At 37.1% G+C, this 20,716-nt stretch overlaps 2 protein-coding genes across 3 annotated transcripts in view; both read left to right on the forward strand.

Annotated features, from left to right (window-relative positions):
- Positions 1–20,716, forward strand: part of LOC117784856 (neogenin) — a 44,408-nt gene that overhangs the window by 4,248 nt on the left and 19,444 nt on the right. The gene's annotated exons all lie outside the window — the stretch shown is intronic.
- Positions 6,022–6,639, forward strand: LOC117785765. The gene is given in 1 exon segment (XM_034623981.1): positions 6,022–6,639. A coding segment is annotated over 1 exon segment (618 nt).

Here is a 20,716-nt window from a genome sequence, read left to right on the forward strand (position 1 = left end):
CTAATATGTTTTCCCTCTACACTTATTAACGGTTTCTGCCGTTATTTTACGCTTCAGCTGTGCAGTAAATTACTACAAATTTAACAACCGAAATTAATTTTAATTTGCGCGCACATACATTTTCGCATGTATTTAAAAATGAATTGCATTTTTGGCATGCAGTGTTTTTTTTTTATTTATTGTTTTTTTATGTGTTGTGTTTTTTGTTTTATGGTTTGACCACAGGAGGAACAAGAGCAACAGCAGGGGCAACATGCATGTTGCCTGCAACGAAACAAACATTTTTCAAAAATAAATTAAAAACAACTTGCAACTGGCTCTCTCTCACTTTTGTTCTCCCTCGCTTTCTTTCTCTCTCTATCTGATTGGCTTTGCTGCTGCAAATGCACTTTCGGACGAGTTCTTCTTCATTTTTAACCAATTCGAAAAGACAACATGAATAATTCAAATCAGCAACAACAACAACAATAACACCAACAGGAGTTTCAACAGGAGAAATCCCAAAGTACAATTCCAAACTGAGGCGAATGTTGCTCCTCTTGTTGTTGCTGCTCCTGCTGCAATTTTTGTTGTTGCTGCAGTTCAACGCACCCGAGACTCTGGTCAGATCTGTCCCGGGTCTTGTGCTGATCTCAAGGCAAAAGTCCAAAAAGAAATCCACAGCAGGAAATACCATAAAATTCACTTTTTCCCTTTTACTCCATCTTCTTCTCTTCTGCTTGTTTTTTAAACCCTGTACTTAAAAATTACAAAGGGTCTACGAAGTTTGTCGAAAGCGAAACAGGCAAAAGGAGACGTGAAAAAAATCACAAAATATACATTTGTATATGGGTATTCTTAATCAGCTTCAAAAACCGAGCAAAGATAGCTAAGTCCGCCTATCTGTAAAAAAAGAAACTTGAAGAAAATATACATTTACGTTAACATTTAAAAATAAATTTGTTGCTTGTTTTTTTCGACTGTCATTTTATAATATTATTAATAAAATAATCAGATATTAAACCAGGTTCTTTTTTAAGTGAATAGTTGAATTGGGGTTTTGTAAATAAAATTGTAATGTGGTTTATAACTGACTGCGGCCTTGCCTGATTTTAGGATATTAACAGGGTCTCTCACAATCGAGTTCTCTCCTTCTAGTTCCTTTTATTTAATTTTATTTCATTTGCAATTACTTGTGGCATTGGCAAAGGGCGCAAACGTAGGGCCAGGGCGTGGGCGTGGTAGCTGCAGCCAATTTACATAGTCAGTACGCCTGTTAAGTGAGTGTGTGTAAGTGTGGGAGTAGTATGTGGGAGCAAAAGCAATTAGCCAACAATTGGAGCTGAAGCTGACAATCTGCGGAAATTGAGAAGCCTTGTAAATTCTGGCCACAACAATGCAGTTGTCTTGGCCATAAAATGTTAACTTAATAACAGCGAACCAATAAATAAACTGAAGCTAGAAGAAACGAGAAAAAAGGTCAAAATCCGCACCTAGAACTGCAGCCAAAGATCAGCCTAAGCCTACATTTGTACTTAAACTTGTTGTTAATTTCATTGCAGTTTTCATAGTAATTTAAGTGTGCTGTTTAAACGGCACTTTAAGCGTTAACAACAACAACAACTGTAATAAGTGTGAAATCCTGAGCAGACCACAACAACCAAATCGAAGCAAGAAACTTGTTCATTAAATTTCACGCCCAGCTAAAACAGCTTCTGCACAGAGGATCCATTAAACGCCCAAACATTATCTCCTAGTCAAACGAACAAGACTCGGACTACACTCAAAAAAGTATTCTGAAATCGGCCTAAAAATGCCTTTTTTCTATTTCACACTAAAATTTAGCAAATCGTTCTCAAAAAAGGGTCAAAGTTTTTTAAATAATTCCTTTTTTTAATTTAGAAACAATTTTTCTTAAATTAATAGACAATTTTCTTAAATCGTAAAAGCCTTTTTTTAATTTTAAAATTACTTTATATTTGTAAAAAAATATTTCTTAATATTAGAAAATGTTTTAAAATTTTATAGCAATTATTATTTTACAACAATATTCTTAAAAAACAAATGTATTTTCTGAGTGTAAGACAAGAACTATGTAAGAGAGCAACTACGACTAGTCTCGAGCAATTCACTTAATCACAGGCTGCGCAACGGAAATCGAGGGAACACCTCTTGCTATCTAGCAACCTGAAGATCAGAGACGCAGCTGGGCTAAAATAAAGAAATAAAAAACAAACTCAATTAAAACTTTATTCTCTTGTCGAGTTTTCCTCGCTCCCCTCCCTATGGGCATGAGTCAGACTGAAAAGCGAAATGAAACTTGTTTCATAATTATTTTGAGAGGGCACAAAACAAAAGTTGTTGTTATTGTTGTCGCCGCTTTGGGGCAGATTTAATTGAAAATGCGGCAGCCAAATTGAGTTGGTCATTTTAGAGGCACGTCCAAGAGTCGCCACACTTATCAGACGCTATCGGTTGAACGTTCCTCTTGTAGTTACTGGCCATGGGCTGCATTAAAGTAGATCGATCGTTAAATCCCCCCTCCCATTCCATTCAAGCCACTCGTATCTGTATCTATAGCTTTGGCTGTAGCTTTATCTGTATCTGCTGCTTTAATCTAGCGACTGCAATTGCCACACAAAATAGAACATGAAAAACGAGCGACGCTTAAAACGGCGACGACAAACGACGTCGTGAACTCGCCTTGGCCAGACCGAGTATTGTGGGGCTACTGGGGGGACAGAGAGGGTATACAGGGTGTTGCCAACCCAAGTAATTTGTTACAAACAGCACAAGACAAAAGCAACAACAAAAACATCAGATACTGCATTCATTCTAGCGATCTAAACTCGACTTCAACATCGACTCGGACTCGAATGTTCAGTCTTTGCTATTATTTCAATATTATCTACAAAATGCACGTATTTCATACCACTTACCAAAGTCTACGCCACCGTTGCTATCCTCCTCCTTCCCTGCTTAACGCACAGTGGTAAAAATTTTAAATTCTCGACTCTAAAAAATGTTCGAAAAAATTGTTTTAATTAAAATTGTTTTTAAGAAGAGGGCAGACTATTATTAAAAAGACATCATCGGAATCTTTTAAGATAAACCTAAAGCGATAAAAATGAAATGAAAAGCGATAGGGTTTTACAAAAATATAAATTGCCTTCACCTTAACAAATTTAGATGAAGCATCAATTTAGAGAACACCCATAAAAATCGGTTATGATAAGAGATCGAAGTTTTTCAGCAAATGTCAAGTAGTAACTTTGTCGATTAATCGAGAAAATAAAAATCGACAATCATGAAAAATCTACCTTTTGACAATTCAGTTAAGTTCTTGTTTTATTTATTATATTATTGTGATGCAGTGCGTAATAAAAAACGAGGCGATGATAATAATTCTAAAAATTGTATACCCATAAATTAAGAACTACATTAAGCTTACTTCTCGCAATATCGTCCAAATTGTAAGAACAATAAATAAATCGGTGTATGAATCGACAATTTAATATTTTATAAGCGTTAATTTAAATCCAAATATCGGAAGTTATGAAAATATATAAATGTTCATTGAAGAAGTTGCTATTTTTAGAGGTCTCGTTTATATTATTTGTGTAGCCAACGACTGGGAGAAATCTAGAAGAGTCAAATAACTTTTATCTACTTTATTGACCAGTGAGTTGTTAAAATCAAAACTTACTTAAAGCGATTCTCAGATGTGCGAGTATGCATTCCAAGCTTGCTGACCCTATGCATCTTTTAGTTGCTGAAATGAAAGACAATAAACAACTGTAACAGTATTTTGATATCGATTTCAATTGATACTCGTGCCACTGTTCTACATCTGAATTTGCTGGCAGCACGACAAACCCCGGATAACTCCGCTCCCAATAGGTGATGGGGTCTCCACACTATGGATAAAATGAATCGATTATCGGTTCATCATACGTAGTAAGCGTAAATCTGAAGCCACACAAATTGTATTAGTTTGATTAAAGTCGGCTCACTATATCATATAGCTCCCATATCCATATCTGTATGTCTTAATATTTTATTTTTGTTTATTTTTATTAGTTATTGTTTTTATTTATTTTTTTTTAATTATTTATTTATTCTTTTTTTTAATTATTTATTTATTCTTTTTTTTAATTATTTATTTATTCTTTTTTTTAATTATTTATTTATTCTTTTTTTTTAAATTATTTATTTATTTATTCATTTTTTTTTTAAATTATTTATTTATTAAATTTTTTTTTTTTTTTTTGCCAATGTATCCGTTTTGACCATAGTGTTCATGGTGCACATGGGCACAGTCAACGATCTTTGTTGGCAGTTGCTGTGATCTTATCTCAAACGTTGTTCGTCGCAGCTCGCGATCGCACAACTTAAGTAGGTACTAAGTGCTGCATATATCATAGCCATGGTCCGATCGCGCAGCAGACGGAGGAGAAGAGCAGAGGGAATAGGTAATAGATAATAGGCTGTTCGCGATCTGTTGAGCTGTTGAACCCGCTGTCTGTCTTTTCATCATTGTCTGCGAGCTAAAAATGCGATTATTTTGTGCACTTTATGACGCGCCCGATTTCTGATTAATGAAAATTATCTCTAGGTAAAGACATTTTCCCATCTATATCTCTCTCTCACTCTCAGTCAGTCTATTTCTCGGGTGGCATCCTCAATTGAGCTGTCAGGTTCAGGTTGTTGCAGTTGCAGTTTGGCATCAGTTGAGTGGAGTTTGAGAGTTTCTTGCGCTAATTTACGTGTCGCAGTTGACATTTGCATAAAATGCTTAAAATGTGACTTGGTCTCAGTCGAGCAATCGGCCCATTAAACGCTAAACTTTATGTGCTACTGGCAAACACTTGCCGCTTATTCTACTTCTCCATCTCTTTTAGCCAACTTCTCTGTCCAGGCCAGGCCAAGCATTCCAGTTCAGTTGTGTTGGCCAAACACTTGACTCTTAATAACTGCGTAACTTTACAGCCGAAGCGCTGTCAGCGTTTGTTTGTCGACTAGGCCAACTTTTCATTCAGGCTCTCTGACTGCCCGTGTTGACGTTAGGTCGTGTTTTTATTTTGGTGGCGCAGAGTTAATGACTGCCAACTGACTAACTGATTACACATTCAACTGTACCAAATTAAGAAATAGTTTTAACGATGAATCCTATTTATTTAAATAGGACAAAAAGGGTGTTTACTTTTTATTAAAAATGTATTATTTTTTGTTATGTTATTATCGCAATAGTAAAATCATAGCTGCAATGTTTAAGAATACTTCACAAAGTTGAATTCAAAACCTTTTTACTTAATCGACATTATAAACATCGCTGAAACATTTACGGATACAAAGGAAAAGTAGAATGTAAGAGCTTAATTGAGAAAATTACTTGTGTTTATTGATTGAGTGAGTCTCAAGTATAATAGCGTAATTTATATGCTAAGTAGTCATCTATTTGCATCATAGTTCGTAACGTATCTCACATTGTCTCGACTCTAACTGCTAACATTGTCATTGTTCTGACTTCCTTCCACATTTGTTGTATGCAGTTGTCTGGCAGATATGCAAATCTTGTAATGAGGTGGTAAAATACCGAGACTCGACTGCACTTTTCACGTTCTGTGGCAATGACACAAATTGCGGTTGTCTTGGGCCTGTCATTGAGACTAAAACATCGAGACCCTGAGACCGTAACTATCTAAGTGACAACAACATCCCATCTACATACGTTAGAGCCAAGTTTAGCTTTTGTTTAGCCATGCCCTAATGCGGATCATATACGTAATTACATGCCAGGGCATCAAATTATGCGAAGTTGACACTGGATCTAAAGAGAGAACAGGGAAAATATATTATCCAAACTCGTGGTAAACAGAGGTAACAGTTTGCTTTTTTAATATAATTTTTGATAATGTATAACGAGTTCTTAACGAGTTTCCATGTGATTAACTGTAATTATAATCGTATTTGAACCTCCACAAATGGGCATAGAAATATTTATTTAAACCGATTTGAACAGTTCTCGATTATAGTTATAAAATGAGGATCTGGATTCTTTGCTCAGTCGCATTCCCTTTATTACTTTGCCATGTTCGTCACACGAATATTAAATGTGAATTATTGGATAAGTCGTTGGTTGAGGTCTCGATCTGTAAACTAAAGGTTATTGGACGTGGTATTGTTGGTTTGAATCTGCAATTCAATATTCTTAAGCCACCTGTGAAGAGGGTTTTGGTGAATTATAGCGTATGGAAAAAACTGAATGGATATCACCCATTTCTCTTCAACGTCACCTTGGACTACTGTCACTATATGAAGCATCCAAATCCACTTAATGTATTTTATTATTTTCATCGGGCACTCATGCCATTTTCAAACCTGAACCATACATGCCCCTATAGTGTGAGTATATACATTTGATTCCTTTATCGATAATAGCTTTTAATTATCTAATCGAGTTAACAGGGTAGTATTATTATTAAAAACTTTGTGCTGAAGGACGATATGTTTGACAAGGTGCCTGTACCCAGAGGAAGCTACATGTTCAACGTGAAGTTGTCTGCTGGGACCGTCAGCTGGGCGCTCGATTTCCAGTCTTACCTGGACGTAGATGTCAAGCAAAGTTTGCGAAATCCCTCAGACAACGCAGATAAATAAGTCTAAAAATACCAATCCTATCAAATGATTATTGAAATAAATTCCGGTGTGATCTAAATTAAAATGAACAAAATAAATTTTGAATAATTTGGTTAATTTTATCACTCGGGACGGCATTCCGCGCTTGTGACGAGAACAGCACGAAGGGTGTGAAAGGCGACTAGCAATATATACGGCTAATATGGAAAATTTGCTACGACTGTCCGATCAGATCGAGTTATAACCGATCGCAAGGTATTGTCCTAACTAACAAAATATCGAACTGAAACTTGTCAGTTTGTTTGTCTGTATCAAAGCGCTAAAAACGGTTTATGCAATGATGGGGATTTATTCCTTTTCGAAAATCTAGAAATGTTTGTTCTACCTCTTGTTTAGCGGGAAAACGCTAAATCCCGCTAAAATTTAAACTCCAACCATGTCCAAACCATAGAAGCTAGACAGGTACTCAGGTAACATTTTACAGGTGAAGTAAGGTTTTTTAGCTTATATCTTGGAGATTTCTGACTTTAATTTAATTTTCCGTATAGTAAATTTAAAACAAAAATCTATAAATTAAAACCTGTATGAATTTTTATCTATTCAACATAAATACACATATATATAATCTATTCGTTTAGAATTCCCAACTAGTTTAATCAAAGTTGTGGACAGTTATGCGCCGAGTTAAACTTTACATTCGATTAGCCTAAAGTCTTTTCAGAGGCAAAGGCGATAGCCAGAGACATGAATGCCTCACGCTGCGGCAAGTTGTTGTCCCGAATTGTTGCTCGGAGCAGCGTGAAATTGCGCGTTAGAATAACAACAAATAGAAACAAGTCAGTGTAAGTAAAAGCAGAAGTAGAAGAGACAGAAGCACTTGAACTTTTGCAGCAAGTGTTTGACACGACAGTTGCAAGAACTGTTTCAGTATATGCTAGTAGAGAAATGTCTGAGAGTAGCTTATAATTTGCCACAGTGGGGGAAAGTGCGAGGCTGTTGCCAAAAGGGGCAAACAGATCTAAGTTGCCACAACGGAAGTCACGTCTCAGAACTCTTCAGCGGACTGAGGGGGTGACAGGAGGAGAGTGTGGATAGATAAAGCCCTCTCAGCTGCCAAAATGTGATTGATGTGCTGTTAAGTCAAAGTAATGGAAAAGACATTGCCCCTCCCTGTTCCTTCTTCTGTTCAGACTTTAAGGCCTTCGAATTCAATTAAAACTTTGTCCAGATCAACGAATGTTTTATATGCAAAACTTGTCGTAATCGTATTCAGCGTTTGGCATATGCAAATTTTTATTTTATTTTATTTATTTATTTATTTTTTTTTTGCATTTGTGGCGTGTTATAATCTTGCAGCCTGCAACAAGTTCAGGGCCACACACACCTCAAATAACACTTGGTGTTGGCGTTTTTGTGTAAATATTTTGATATAAAATATTGGGACTGACAACCAAAGTCTCTTTCCAACTGAAACCAGTCTCAATGTACGACTCTCTCGAGTCAAGGCAAGTTGAAACTTACCTGTAAATATTTGCCACATTATCGTCGGACAAAGTACAAACAAAAGCCTTTAATACCTTTGACTAGCAATAGAACTACTATTCGGGAGTTTTACCCCAAAAAAACACGACATTAATCTTAGTTAAGCAAGAAATTAACATACAAAGCTGAGAAATACTCTTCCCCATCAAATCGAAGTCAGTCTCTTTACAAAAATCCCAACGAACTCACTTAATTGTCTTCTCTGACCCTTCGCTGGTTCAATAAACTGTGCTATTTGTTTTATTGATTGCCTTATCAACATTTGAGAGTGAATGTTGTTGTGCTACATTTTGAATACCCTTTAAATAAAATTTTAGATGTTGGGCATTTTTTTTTTTAATAGAAATCGTCTAATCCTTGGATATAGGGTATATAAAATACTATTTGAACCACCCCACATTTGATTCCCATTTTAATTTGAAAATATTCTAGCGTTGAACCTTTCCAATTGAATATTTTTCTAAATCCTTTTCAAACAATTTAACGTTTAACAGTATATTTCTTAGTTATGCCATCTTATGTTAAAAGTTTGTCATCATTTACTGATTTATTTCGCAGCATTTAAATTACTGGCGCATCTGATCATTTATTCTAAGGATATTTAAGTTTTCCTACATTTACAGGGTAAATCTCTGTCGAACAACTTAAAGTAATTGTATTTATTTCCCCTCCATATCTGCGTACAAACAACAAACTTGATAACTGTGCTCCGACCATCGATCTATAGATAACTTTCTGGTGCTGTCTTGAGGGTCAATTTTATAGTTTTTTCTTTTTTTTTTTTTGAATTCGAAAATTTGTTTTGGAGTTGTGCGTGCCCCATTATAGGCTAGGAGTGGGGCAGTGAATAGTGGAGAGGGTAGGCCCTGTAATAAATAAATGTGATGTGAGTACACTCATATGCACTCACAATTTATGACCGAGTCGATATCATGCACTGCCACTGGGCATTAGCCACATCCACAACGCATTACGTACGGCCACGCTTTCTATTTATGAAAGTTGTTGCCCCGGACCCGTACAGCTTTGGAATTAGTCAGGTTAGAGTTCAACTCTCGACACTCGACTCCTTATTAGACCTGAACTGAAATGCACTGAAAATTACCTTTCGACCAATCAAACACTTTACACAACAGTCACGTAGCTGCAACTGTAGTCGATATAATCCATCATGAATTTGGAATTTGATTGTGTTTTAGTCGATTGTTTTGAAATTATTCAGATTCGTAGTATATATGATTTTATTTACATTTTGATACTATCAAGGCAATGTTTAAATTATTTTTGTATGTTAACTAAAGTCGTTTGCTGAACATTTTATCTGCTCTATAGGAATTTGAGTAAATTTCTGTAAATAGTTAGAAAACTATTAAAAAAAAAACTATTTATGATATTCTCCTTTTCTTCTGATAATATTAAAGCGCTTTACCGTTTTAAAATAATTTATTTGAAATCAATTGAAATTGATATCTCTATTTCTTTTTTACCCTTAATTTCTCCCTTCAGCGATGTTGTTTTGTAGTTTCGCTTTTACATTGATTTGAAAGCAGAATGCGTCGATTTTGGTTAACCAACTTGCTGCACTGACAGTTACCGCAACATATTTTGACTAGAGTTGCCCCCGAATCAAATTCAACAGCTTCAGTTGCAACTGAAACTGCAATTGCAAATGCAACTGGGCGCCTATCGAATGCGGTCACTGTGGCGACTCGCTGTGGGCAGTGGCAACATCAAATGCGTGTGTGGGCTGACCATAAAAATAATAAACAAACATCTAATGCGACTGCAAAATTAAATACAAAATTGACGCCAAATCGTAGAAATATCAGCAAAGAGGTTAGAGAAGTAGGGAAGAGGTGGACAGTGTGTTCGACAGGGTGCAACGAGTGGCAGTTGAACTTTTAGCTAGAGAAGAAGCTGTTAAGCAAGTGTGTGTGTATGAGTGAGTTTGTTCCTAGTCAGACACATAATTCATACAGCATTCATTCAGCGTTTATCGATTTTGTCTTAGCTGCCCCCGTCAACTCAACTGAGGGCTAAAGACTCAGCTGTTAGTTGTTTGTGTGCTCAACTTTGCCAGGCTTTCAGCCCTTGAATGCTCGCAATATTTTTACGATTTGCAACAGACGTTTGCCAGCTAACATTTCCCCCTGACTGCCTTATGCCCTCCCATTTCTCTCTCTCTTTCTTTCATGCCAACTAATGCGACTTTCAACAGCCTCACTTTATTATATATCTACAGATACAGATACATACTCATACAGTTACAGACACATTTACAGATACATACCAGAGTTGTTGCCGTTGTGGTTGGCCCCAACACGACAAATGTTTTGACGCACAGTCAGCGGTGAGAGAGAGAGAGAGAGAGAGAGAGAGAGAGAGGGAGTGGAAAGTACGGGTAGAGAGTGTAGAAGAGTGAGGGTCTGGGTCATGCCATTAAACACAGCGAACGGGAAGCCGCCACATAAAAGTCATGGCAAATGATTTTCAGTTTTTCGGATGATTCAGAAAAGCATTCTTTAAACAAAAAATTCTTTCTCCAATTTTTTTGAATTTGTTTTTGGGCATTTGGAAGCAAGTAAGTCCTGTTAAGGACATTAACGGTGCTCAGGTTTTGGCACCTACCGGACAAACCTTTTGTTTTTAATGGCTTTCGAGTGTTGTTGAACCCGCCCATAAATAATAATGCCCCATGACAAAATCAGATGATTTACAACGCTTTGATGGCACTTTTCATGGCCATGATTTGTTGCCAACCGGCTGTGCACACACAAATTTTACGTGTATTATCAGTGCCTCCCCTAAAAAAAAGCCTCTCTTCCCCTTTCCAAAATTTTCTTTGCGTAGGCGTGGCTGCAACAATAAAAAACATTATGTTAAAACTTTTAGATTTGACGTCAAAAAACATTAAAACAAATTGTATTTCTATCTAGCAACCTCTTGTATTCCCTATCTATCTCCCTCCCTTTCTAGCTCCGCCTCCCGATGGTTATGTCCACACATTAGCTGTAATTTATAATTATAGAATAATATTTAATTTGATTTCTCTTTCCATCTTTTTACAGGTAAGTCCATGGGAATTGTCGACAGATGATTTTTTCTATGTCTGTGGAGCAGCAGCGATTAGAGAAATATTATGGTGGATAACCCAAGTTAAGTTGTTGAATGATAATGCGTTATCCGTACACTTTTAATTTCCGATAACGTTTTATTTATTAAAATTATACTAATTTTGTTCTTAGCCTTTCTAGACTAGAAACTATTATAATTTTTTAAAATAACTGGCTCGGAATATCTTTTTTTTTTATCACTATTTCGCTCATGATCTCTAGATTGATTTCAATAGATAAGTAGAGCAAAAGCTATTTGTTATGTATATTAGTCGTTCATTCAAATAAGTATGTTTATGTTTAAATTTTGTTTTTTTTTTTTGTTATTGCTGCTCTTGTTGCACGCATAAATCGAATGGCAGGTGCAATCAACACATATTTTCGAAAGCAACTCAAAAAAAATGAGGGAAAATTATTGACACGAATTTGATAAAATGGCAAAAATGAAAACTCGTTTTGATAGCCAGCAGCAATTGCAGTACTTATTACGCTTTTGACTCTTTTAAGACTTTTATTATTTGTATTTTTATTTATTTTTTTTATTGTAAGCGAAAATTCAATTAACGTTGCATGCAACGTTTGGGCAGGCGCCACATATAACAGCGTTGCAAGTTGCCAGCGTGGGATGCGCCTGCAGTGGCAGTGGCAGCTTCGAGTGGCTGAGAGGAGCGATAGGAGAAGGTTGAATGGGTCGAAAGGGGAAAGGGGTTGGGAGGGGCTTACATTGCGTAATCTGCGACAGGCTGGCACCCAAAAGCTGAGGCGTGGCCCACTTTTTGTGGCGACACAAACTGATAAAAAATTATGATGGCGACTCAAAAAATATATATCGTAAAAAACATACAAAAATGTAAGTTACATTATTACGTATCAACTTACAACGAGTGCCATAAATTTAATTAAAATAATTTAGTTAAATTAAGTGTTATTTAAATGGAAATTGGACTATCTTTCAATAGTCATTAATCTCTGATCAATAGGATATGCCAATTACTGACATTTAGAGGTTGCCAAGTATCTGGTTTTGGCCTGGCCATGAGTCAGCGTTAGGGAATCACAGTTGGTAACGTCGGCAACGACGCCACCCACATTGAGGATGCATCCACTTGTCAACGATTCACACTCTGTCCACGTAGTCAACGGAGACGTCTGACAAGTTGGCAATATTAAACGCTTCAATGGATTTTATGGAGCATAAACAGGAAATTTGCCAAAGAATGCGCAATTTGCGAGTGGACAACAAAGCCGACAGCTCCAATGGATAAAGGGACAGAGGGGAATTAGGAGGGGAAGAGGAATAAGTAGAGGATAGACAGGAAGACGGAGACAGGATGAGGTCAGTTGAATGAGCAGCGTATTTCCTGCAAACCAATTTAGTTACAATTTTCTCATTCATTTTCATTTTGCAATCGAGCATTAGAAAATGAGTTAAGAAAGAGGACAACGAAGAACAAATCAAAGTGTGCTCGACTTGGAGATACCCCAAAACGTATCTAATTACTTTAAGCCCATAACGCTTTACATTGGGATCAATAAATTGGTTTATAACTAATTTTAACTAACTTTAATAAAAAATTGTAAAGAAAAAATAAATCATATTTTATATTTATTACAATTTTTTATTGGCTTTAAATATTAAAGAAAACTTAAATCAATTGCGACACTTTGTATTTAATTTAAATATGGTATACATCAAAGTCCTGTGTTAATGGGTGCTATTCCGCGAACCTTTCCGAAAACTTGTTCGAAATATCGAACCGAACCTTCTTCATACGCATGGTGTACATCAGTCTACAGTTCCACAATGTTAAAATACTCTTTTCTCTCCATCTTCAATGGTCATGGGGAATCGAAAGACACAGATACTGGCCAGCAACTAAATGTTTTATATGTGTGTGTGTTTGTGTGGTCGCCATGAAACCATAAAACATTAATTTCAATTGAAAGAATTACAATGAAGAAAGCAGTCACGGTATTCGATATACCACTCCATTCCCCATCCCACAACACATTTGAAAGAACCGCACGTAACCCGAGGCCGAAAGAGCAGGAGTATAGAAATAATGCCGTTTTTCTATGGCTAAGCGTTGTCAGTTGTGTATGAGTCTGTTTGTGTAGGTAATTAATTTGTGCGGCACAACCAACGAGTTGTTGGAAAGTTGTTGCAACAATGTTTTGGGTATGAAGTTAGACCAGACAGAGCAGATGTTGCAACTATATACAATCCAAGCAGACATACAAGGACTAAAAACAACAACTAGCTAACAAAAACAACAACATATGTTAATTAGCAAAGGACTTAAAATTCCGTTGATTACAGTTTGAAACTTTAAGCATTTTACTCTCCCATTTGCTGCCCATAGATCAACAATGATGCAACAAAATTGAAAGATTAAATTGATTTGCTGTCTCTACCTATTTCTCTCTTTCTCCCACACAAGCTGCTGTCTCTTTCTGTTGCAGCCTCATGTGTCAAAATCTGTCAGCGACACTTAACCTTAGGCATAATTCAGTGTTTGGTGTCGAGAAAGTTGCCATCAATTTTCATATTTTTCAGCTATTTTTGGAGTAGTTCTTCCTCGAGACTCTTGTTGTTGCTGCAACATGCTGCCGCCTGTGGCAACTTCCGCTTGGGCGCTTTAATTTGTTTTAATGCTGTTAAATTATAATTCCCCTTATATAGGCACATATACGTAGTTTCCCTAAGAATGAATCTCCCCGTGGCGCTGTTAATATTTTGAGTGCTTCTTAAGAGTCTTTACTGTACTGTAAGTGTGTGTATTCGTGTGTCTACTTTAAATAATACTCGTAGTTGCAATTGTCTCATGTTAGTAGTTTTAGTTTCAATTAGTTCAAGTTATAGACAACCTTTTGACTTCTTTTCTTACCGCTTGCCGCAAAATGTTGCGTGTTCGCATGCGGAAGCTAAAAACGCTTTAAGGTCATAAATTTTAATGTGTGCTATGTGCCATGACTATGATTTGACTTCAAGCTCCCCAAGGACTGAAAGAACTCGATATTGCAAACAGCTGCAATGGGAAAAAAAGAAACATCTGTCTTCTTGATCCGCTGCGAGGGTGTAGCGAAGGGTGTTTTGTGTTCAATGTCATCTGTCATTAGGCAGAGAAGAGACAACAATGTATACAGTAGGCAATGCCTAACGACAACGAAAGAAAAACTGAAGTCATAATATCATGAAATCGATTGAAAGTCGATTGTTCCCATAGACATATTTAAACTAAAAAGAAGGAAAGTTATAAAAGTTATTGATAATAAAATGGAGCGTTCAACATCAAAAAACAACGTTTTACTTCTAAAGTTGTGGGTGTGGTAGACTTTATTCTTGGGGATAATACGCGTCTTATTCCCAATTCTAGAGCCTTTAGAGTCTCTGAGATTACACGGACAGACGGACCTTTCTAGATTGCATCGACTGTTGAAGCTGATCAAGAATAACTTTGTAGTGTTTTTCACTCTAAGAGTCAAGATCTATCATGATTCAAAGTACTTTCAAATACGACGATTATTTGTAATAAGCCAATAATAATAATGGGAAATGTTTGTGAATTCTCTTAAAAATTGCACTCAAAAAGAACACAAGAAGAAAGAACTTCAACTGCCACAACAAGAAGCTCTTGCAATGCACTGAACTTCCTGTGGATACGGCAAGGGGAGAGTTCGAGATAGATAGAGAGAGGGAAATGGAGTAGGGAGACGTAAAGAAAGCATATGCTTTCGATAAATCATAAATTTATTTTTCTGCTGCGCTCTTTGACACAGCCTAAGGCCTAAAGCGTATACAAAGCGGAGTGCATGCAACATGGGGCACGGCAGCTACTAAAAACCAAACATCAAACGATTGCAGAGATCGGCAGGGGGAGGAACTGCCGTCGCAGCCAACTGTGAAATGCATAGATCAATTTGAAAGTTTAACAACTGGCCATTAATTCTGGAAATATGAATTTTCTTTTCTATTTTTTTAATATCTTTTGAAGCAGAACGAAACTGAATTCAGAAAAGAATCCGGAAAGTGCAACAAAATCCATATTTTTATGGCACGCGGGGATTACAGTTTGTCAAAGCGCAACGATGCCTAAAGGAGGCACAACAAAGGGGCTGCCACACAGAGACTCATCCCTTATTTATGTCACAACTTATGCAACACACGACAGGCACACGACCTGTCCACCATACCACCCGGACACCCTGCCACCTGATCCAACATCCAACCCAGTCCAACCTAACCTCAGATCTCAGGGGTGAACTGAGATTGGGCTGCTGAAAATCACATCAGATCAATAACAAACCTAATAAAATCCATAGAAATGAATTCAGTTCCCACATTGAAAATGAACCCTCGTCGAACCACCCTTAAACTGACCTTAGTTAGGTTTGCAATAAGCTACAGCTTCATTTCATATTTTTTTTACCTGACCCAGTAATTTTCTTAGTGTCCAGAAGAGATAGAATAACTTAGAGAAGAATGAATCGATATATGTATTGTACGAATATGGAATAGTGTTGCGGTTATATTGGGAGTATGAGAGGAATATAGATACAGTTGAAGGAATATATACAAATATAATTTGAAATACACTTTAATTTTCAAAAAGTTATGAAACGTAAATTTTAAACTGTCTACTAATTCATTTCGCAATTTAATACGATTAAAATAATTGAACACCACACAAAAAAATACAAATATAATTGGCGGCGAGTTGAAAGCTCTGCAGCAACATTGATAAGAAATTCGAGCTCTGACCTCAGTCTCTGTCAGCAAGTTGTGGATTATGAACTAGGGAACGAATGAACTCCTCTATATATATGCATACGTATTCTTTTATTATTTTTATATACAAATCTTTTACGCTGAAAACAATAAGCTTTCTTTTGCTGCGTTTGCAAAACGGGGGAATTGCAACGGCGGGGGAGATAAAGTAGAAGATGAAGATGAAGTCGTCTGCGTTGATAAGAATTTAATTCCTCATGCCACAACGAAATGCAATCAAAATCGAAAAACAAAACGAAAACAAGAAGCAAACTGTACGAAAGTCGCGCGTTGCATTAGGGGAAAAACTTAAGCTGGTCGCCATCTGTGGAGGCATTTTCTAAACCTTTTTACTGACTGCCAACTAAAGTAACACTAGACAACATGAGTTGATGGCTTGAAATGAAAACTTTATTTGCTTTTCGTTTCAAAGCATAACTTCTAAGCTGTTTGGCTTTCTTTCTCTTTCTCTTATAGGAGTTCCCAACACTGGACAACAAAAGTTTACATTTCGAAATGAAAATTATTTTGTGCTTTGTTTCAAAGGGAACAAGTCGAGCATGTATATAAGTTGTGTCACATTTTCAAAGGAACATTGTTGGAATTCACACTGGATAACATAGGTTGACTCTACAAAATTACCATTATTTAGCAAAGGGAATCTAAGCATAGTTTTCCTTATTTTACTGTCAAAGAAATTCCAGCTGCATAATTCTGTGTTAGTCTAAAGTTAATCGATTAAATATGAAGTTGCATTCCCATACTTTTCCATCGACGAAAGCAACTTCAATTTTTGCTTTAACTGAAACTAAGCTCTTCTCTGAAGATTTCGAAAAAGAATTAGTTTTTTAAGTATTAGTATTTTTTTTTAACTTTAAATTCTGGAAATGTCGATGGATAAAGTTTGATTCATTTCTAAACAAAGGAATATTCCTAAGCATATTCTTTCGTTTAGTCACAATGCGGCTTCAAGTAATTTGGCTGCCTAGTGTAAGTTATTCCATTTCTGCCTTTCTTTTAGAAGTGTATGTGGCAACATTTACAATTTCATAATGCAAAAGTTGCGCTGTGTGCAACAAGCGGCGCCACATGATGCCAAAAGGACAATGCACAGACACAGCGGAAAGTAAAAAAGCGGAAAAGTGGAAAAGCGCTGAGCTTAGCCAGCACCAGCAGCCAGAAGAAGAAGCAGCAGTTTCAGTTGCGCCTCAGCATGTGGCCAAAGTCATTTGCAGTGGGCAGCAAAGAAAGAAAAAATATTCGCGTTAAGGATGCATTGAACCCTAGCCAAGTGAAGGCGCAGGCGCAGAGGGGGCGTCGTCTATTGCAGAGGCGGTGGGTGCTAGGCGGACACATTTTCCAAATTAAAGGAAAATTATATAGACTATCGTTGATTTTCTAGATGCCTTTGCAGGTGTGTCCTGGAGCTGTTCGAAGTCCTTAAAAGCGACCCGAAATGAATGATGATGCAAAAAGTGAATGCATGAATAAGTGAATGAATGATCGGCTGAAGGAAGTAACTTAATTGGCTGCATGCCGCACAGCGTGATATGGGCACCTTTTCCCCTCTTTCTCCCTTTCCGAAAAGCGTTGACAGCGCCTCTAAACTTATGTTTAGCCAACTAAATGCCCCACACGAATTCACACACATATACACCTCATTGGAGACACACGTAGAGCACGTGCTTTAACCCCTTCCCAATCCCAACGTCCGATATGCCGCTTGTCGCGCCGCATTGACGCCAAGTCCAACTGACCAGTCGTCGTCGTCGTCTTTTGATTATACCCTATGCAGCCGCCGTTTTGTGAGGAGTATCAGATCTTACATACGTTTGTAACCAGCTAAATAAATGATTTGAGGGGGAGATTTTTATAGTTAACCTGCAAGCTTTAAAAATTCTAGAGAAGGTTCGGTTCGATAAAAAATTTCTGTTAGTGTCAATTTCGTTCAAATATTAATTTTTTTTGACATTGTATTTTCTAAGTATTATTTTATAATCATTTTAATTTAATTTCACCATGAATTATTTAATTGTTATTTATTTAAAATAATTTTTCAAAACTTTTTAAACTAACTCAATAAAGATAATGAGATTTTCTCTTTATTGTTTCAAAATCTTGTCAAAATAAAAATATAGATAGTAAAATATTTTCAGTAAGTCTGATTCGGATTTGGATACCATGAGTCGAAAATTTTAAATGCAATTTTCTTGTAAAGAGTATTCAAGCGGCGACATGCTAAAAAAACTCTTTTAACTAACTGTTAATTAAAATATCATGCAACGCACACACACACACATGGGGTCGCACACACACACACATACACGCATAAGCAGCTTATGTGCATCAGTGGAAAACTATAGTTTAAAGGGTTTTGCTTTTCATTCGTAATTATTTTGAGCTTTCCTTCTGTGGCCTTTGGGTCTGGTGGTATCATCGACAATCTATAGCTGCAAATTGATTTATAACTTGTGGCAGCTTGCGACACAGTTTGATAAAGCTTATCAATTTGTTAACTATCAACATGGCGGCAGTTGCAGACAGAATCTGATTCTGATTTTGAACCCGCCCCGAAACGCGTTGTAACTGTTATGCTAGCATATCTTATCGCCGTTTGTAATCGATAACGATAGCTGTTTCTGATTATCATGTAACTGAGTGTGAGAGAGTGAGAGAGAGGGAGGAAGGGGGCAACCCTGAGGCAACTGACCTCCATTGTGGCAACATTTATCATTTATCATCTGACATCTTTGTAAAGGTTCGTTTGGTTTGCTTGCGGCTATTGTGATGCTGAGCATACCCCTATGGTACTACTCTTACAGGGTATATACACTCGAAGCATGCTTAGCTAATTTGTCTAGGTTGAAGTTCAGTGTACCCATCCTTTGACATGCATATAGCTTTTGAGTGGGAAAAATGGCATAAAAAACTAGATTTTTGCACTCAAATATTTGAAAAGCTGATTTTGTTTATGTTTATCAGGCATGTTCTACAACTCTGTTCTGTTTCAACTTACGTTGCTCTCAAATTTTGAAATATCTATTGATCGATTTAACTTTAAATTTTTGAATAAATATTCAATTAAATCCATAGATTTCGTTTTTTTTTCTTCTCGCAATCGAGCGTTTAAAAGGCAGATTTGACGAGATAATAGCTATTCTAACGCTTTTGTCTTTACATTTGAGCATAATTGGAAATTTTCCATTTAATCTGCACTCAGCATCAACAAGAATATCATAATCATCATTATTATCTTCATTGTACTCAACTGCATCATCATTATTAAGTCTTTCGCATACGCACTTCTGAGCAAAGTTCTGTGAGCACAACGCGTCATAAGCTGTTTGAAAGGCTTAACACCATTGAAAGGAGGGGAAAAAAAAAGGGGAAATATCCCAATAAGCTCTATTTGTTCATTGATACAAAATCGAAACTGAGCTCAAGCAGGAGGAAAAGGGGAAAACTTTGTTAGGAACCGAGGCAGGATGACAATGACTGTGTGATGATTAACGATCTGAGATGAGAACTTATGCAATCTGTATTCTTCCAGTTAACAAAATGAGAAGATGAATAATACATTCTTGAAGAATGTAAACTCTTACGATTTTCTCCTTACGTTTTTCTTCTTGGAAATTGCCTCGTCCGTTGGCCTTTTGTGTGTGCAACAAGAACTTGAAACTTGAATGACGCAACAATGCACAAAGTGGGCGTGGTGCCGCCTCCCATTGCTGGATGCCTGCTGCCTGTCTGATAAAAGTTTAATCAGGCTACGCATTGCGGAGGCAAGTTGATGTTTTAAATTAAGTAGAAGTATGATATTGCGTCAGAGTCTGTTGGCAATCTGTTAACTTGGCCAAGCGTTTATTACTTGTGCCTTTGACTGTGGCTTCATTACAGCCACCAGCTATTTAAGTGGCTCAAACAGTGACGCAAAGGCGCCTCTCTCTATCTTCTCTCTTGATTCTTGCCATGTTGCCGCATTAGCAGTTGCCTCATTTCTTGTCTCTTGTCCTTACCGCGCAATGTCTCAACGTCATCTTTGTCGTTGTCGTTTGCGCATTCCTTGGTAAATTGCAGCTTGGCTCGTTCCATTTGCCAATTTGTATGCAAGCCCAGTTTGCTTATGATAACAGCCTCGGTCTCTTCTCGGCCTGAAGCCACCTTTATTTATGTGGCCGACAGGCATCGGATTGTCTTACTGTCTAACTGTCGGAGTGGCGCTCCGTTAGACTTAAACAATGCCGAGCTCTCGCATTGTGCATGCTTTATTATATTGCCTGGTCATATAGGATGAGATTGGGATTGGGATTGGGATCTCGGGTATCTGCATGCCTTCCTCCTGGTCTTATTGTTCCCTTCGGGCTTTCAGAAAACTATACGCAATTCTTTGCGTATCTTTTGGCGATAAACTTGTCGCCGTGCATAATAAAATTTGTTGTACTCAAATTATGTGCCATAGATGACAATCGTAGACAACTTCAGCTCCAGCTGAGACTGTTCCCTGCTCCTGCTTCTGCTTCTACTCCTGCCATGTTTCTTGTGTAATTTGAGCTTACTTTGTATTGTCATTGTTCGAGTACAAAGGTTTCCTCCACATTCTCCTCCTGTTGCTTCAACTCCTCCTGCTGCTCACTTCATTTGCTTCAATTTCATGGCCCAGTTCAATATACACGTC

The sequence above is a fragment of the Drosophila innubila genome (assembly GCF_004354385.1).
Source record: "Drosophila innubila isolate TH190305 chromosome 2R unlocalized genomic scaffold, UK_Dinn_1.0 1_C_2R, whole genome shotgun sequence".
NCBI lineage: Eukaryota > Metazoa > Arthropoda > Insecta > Diptera > Drosophilidae > Drosophila > Drosophila innubila.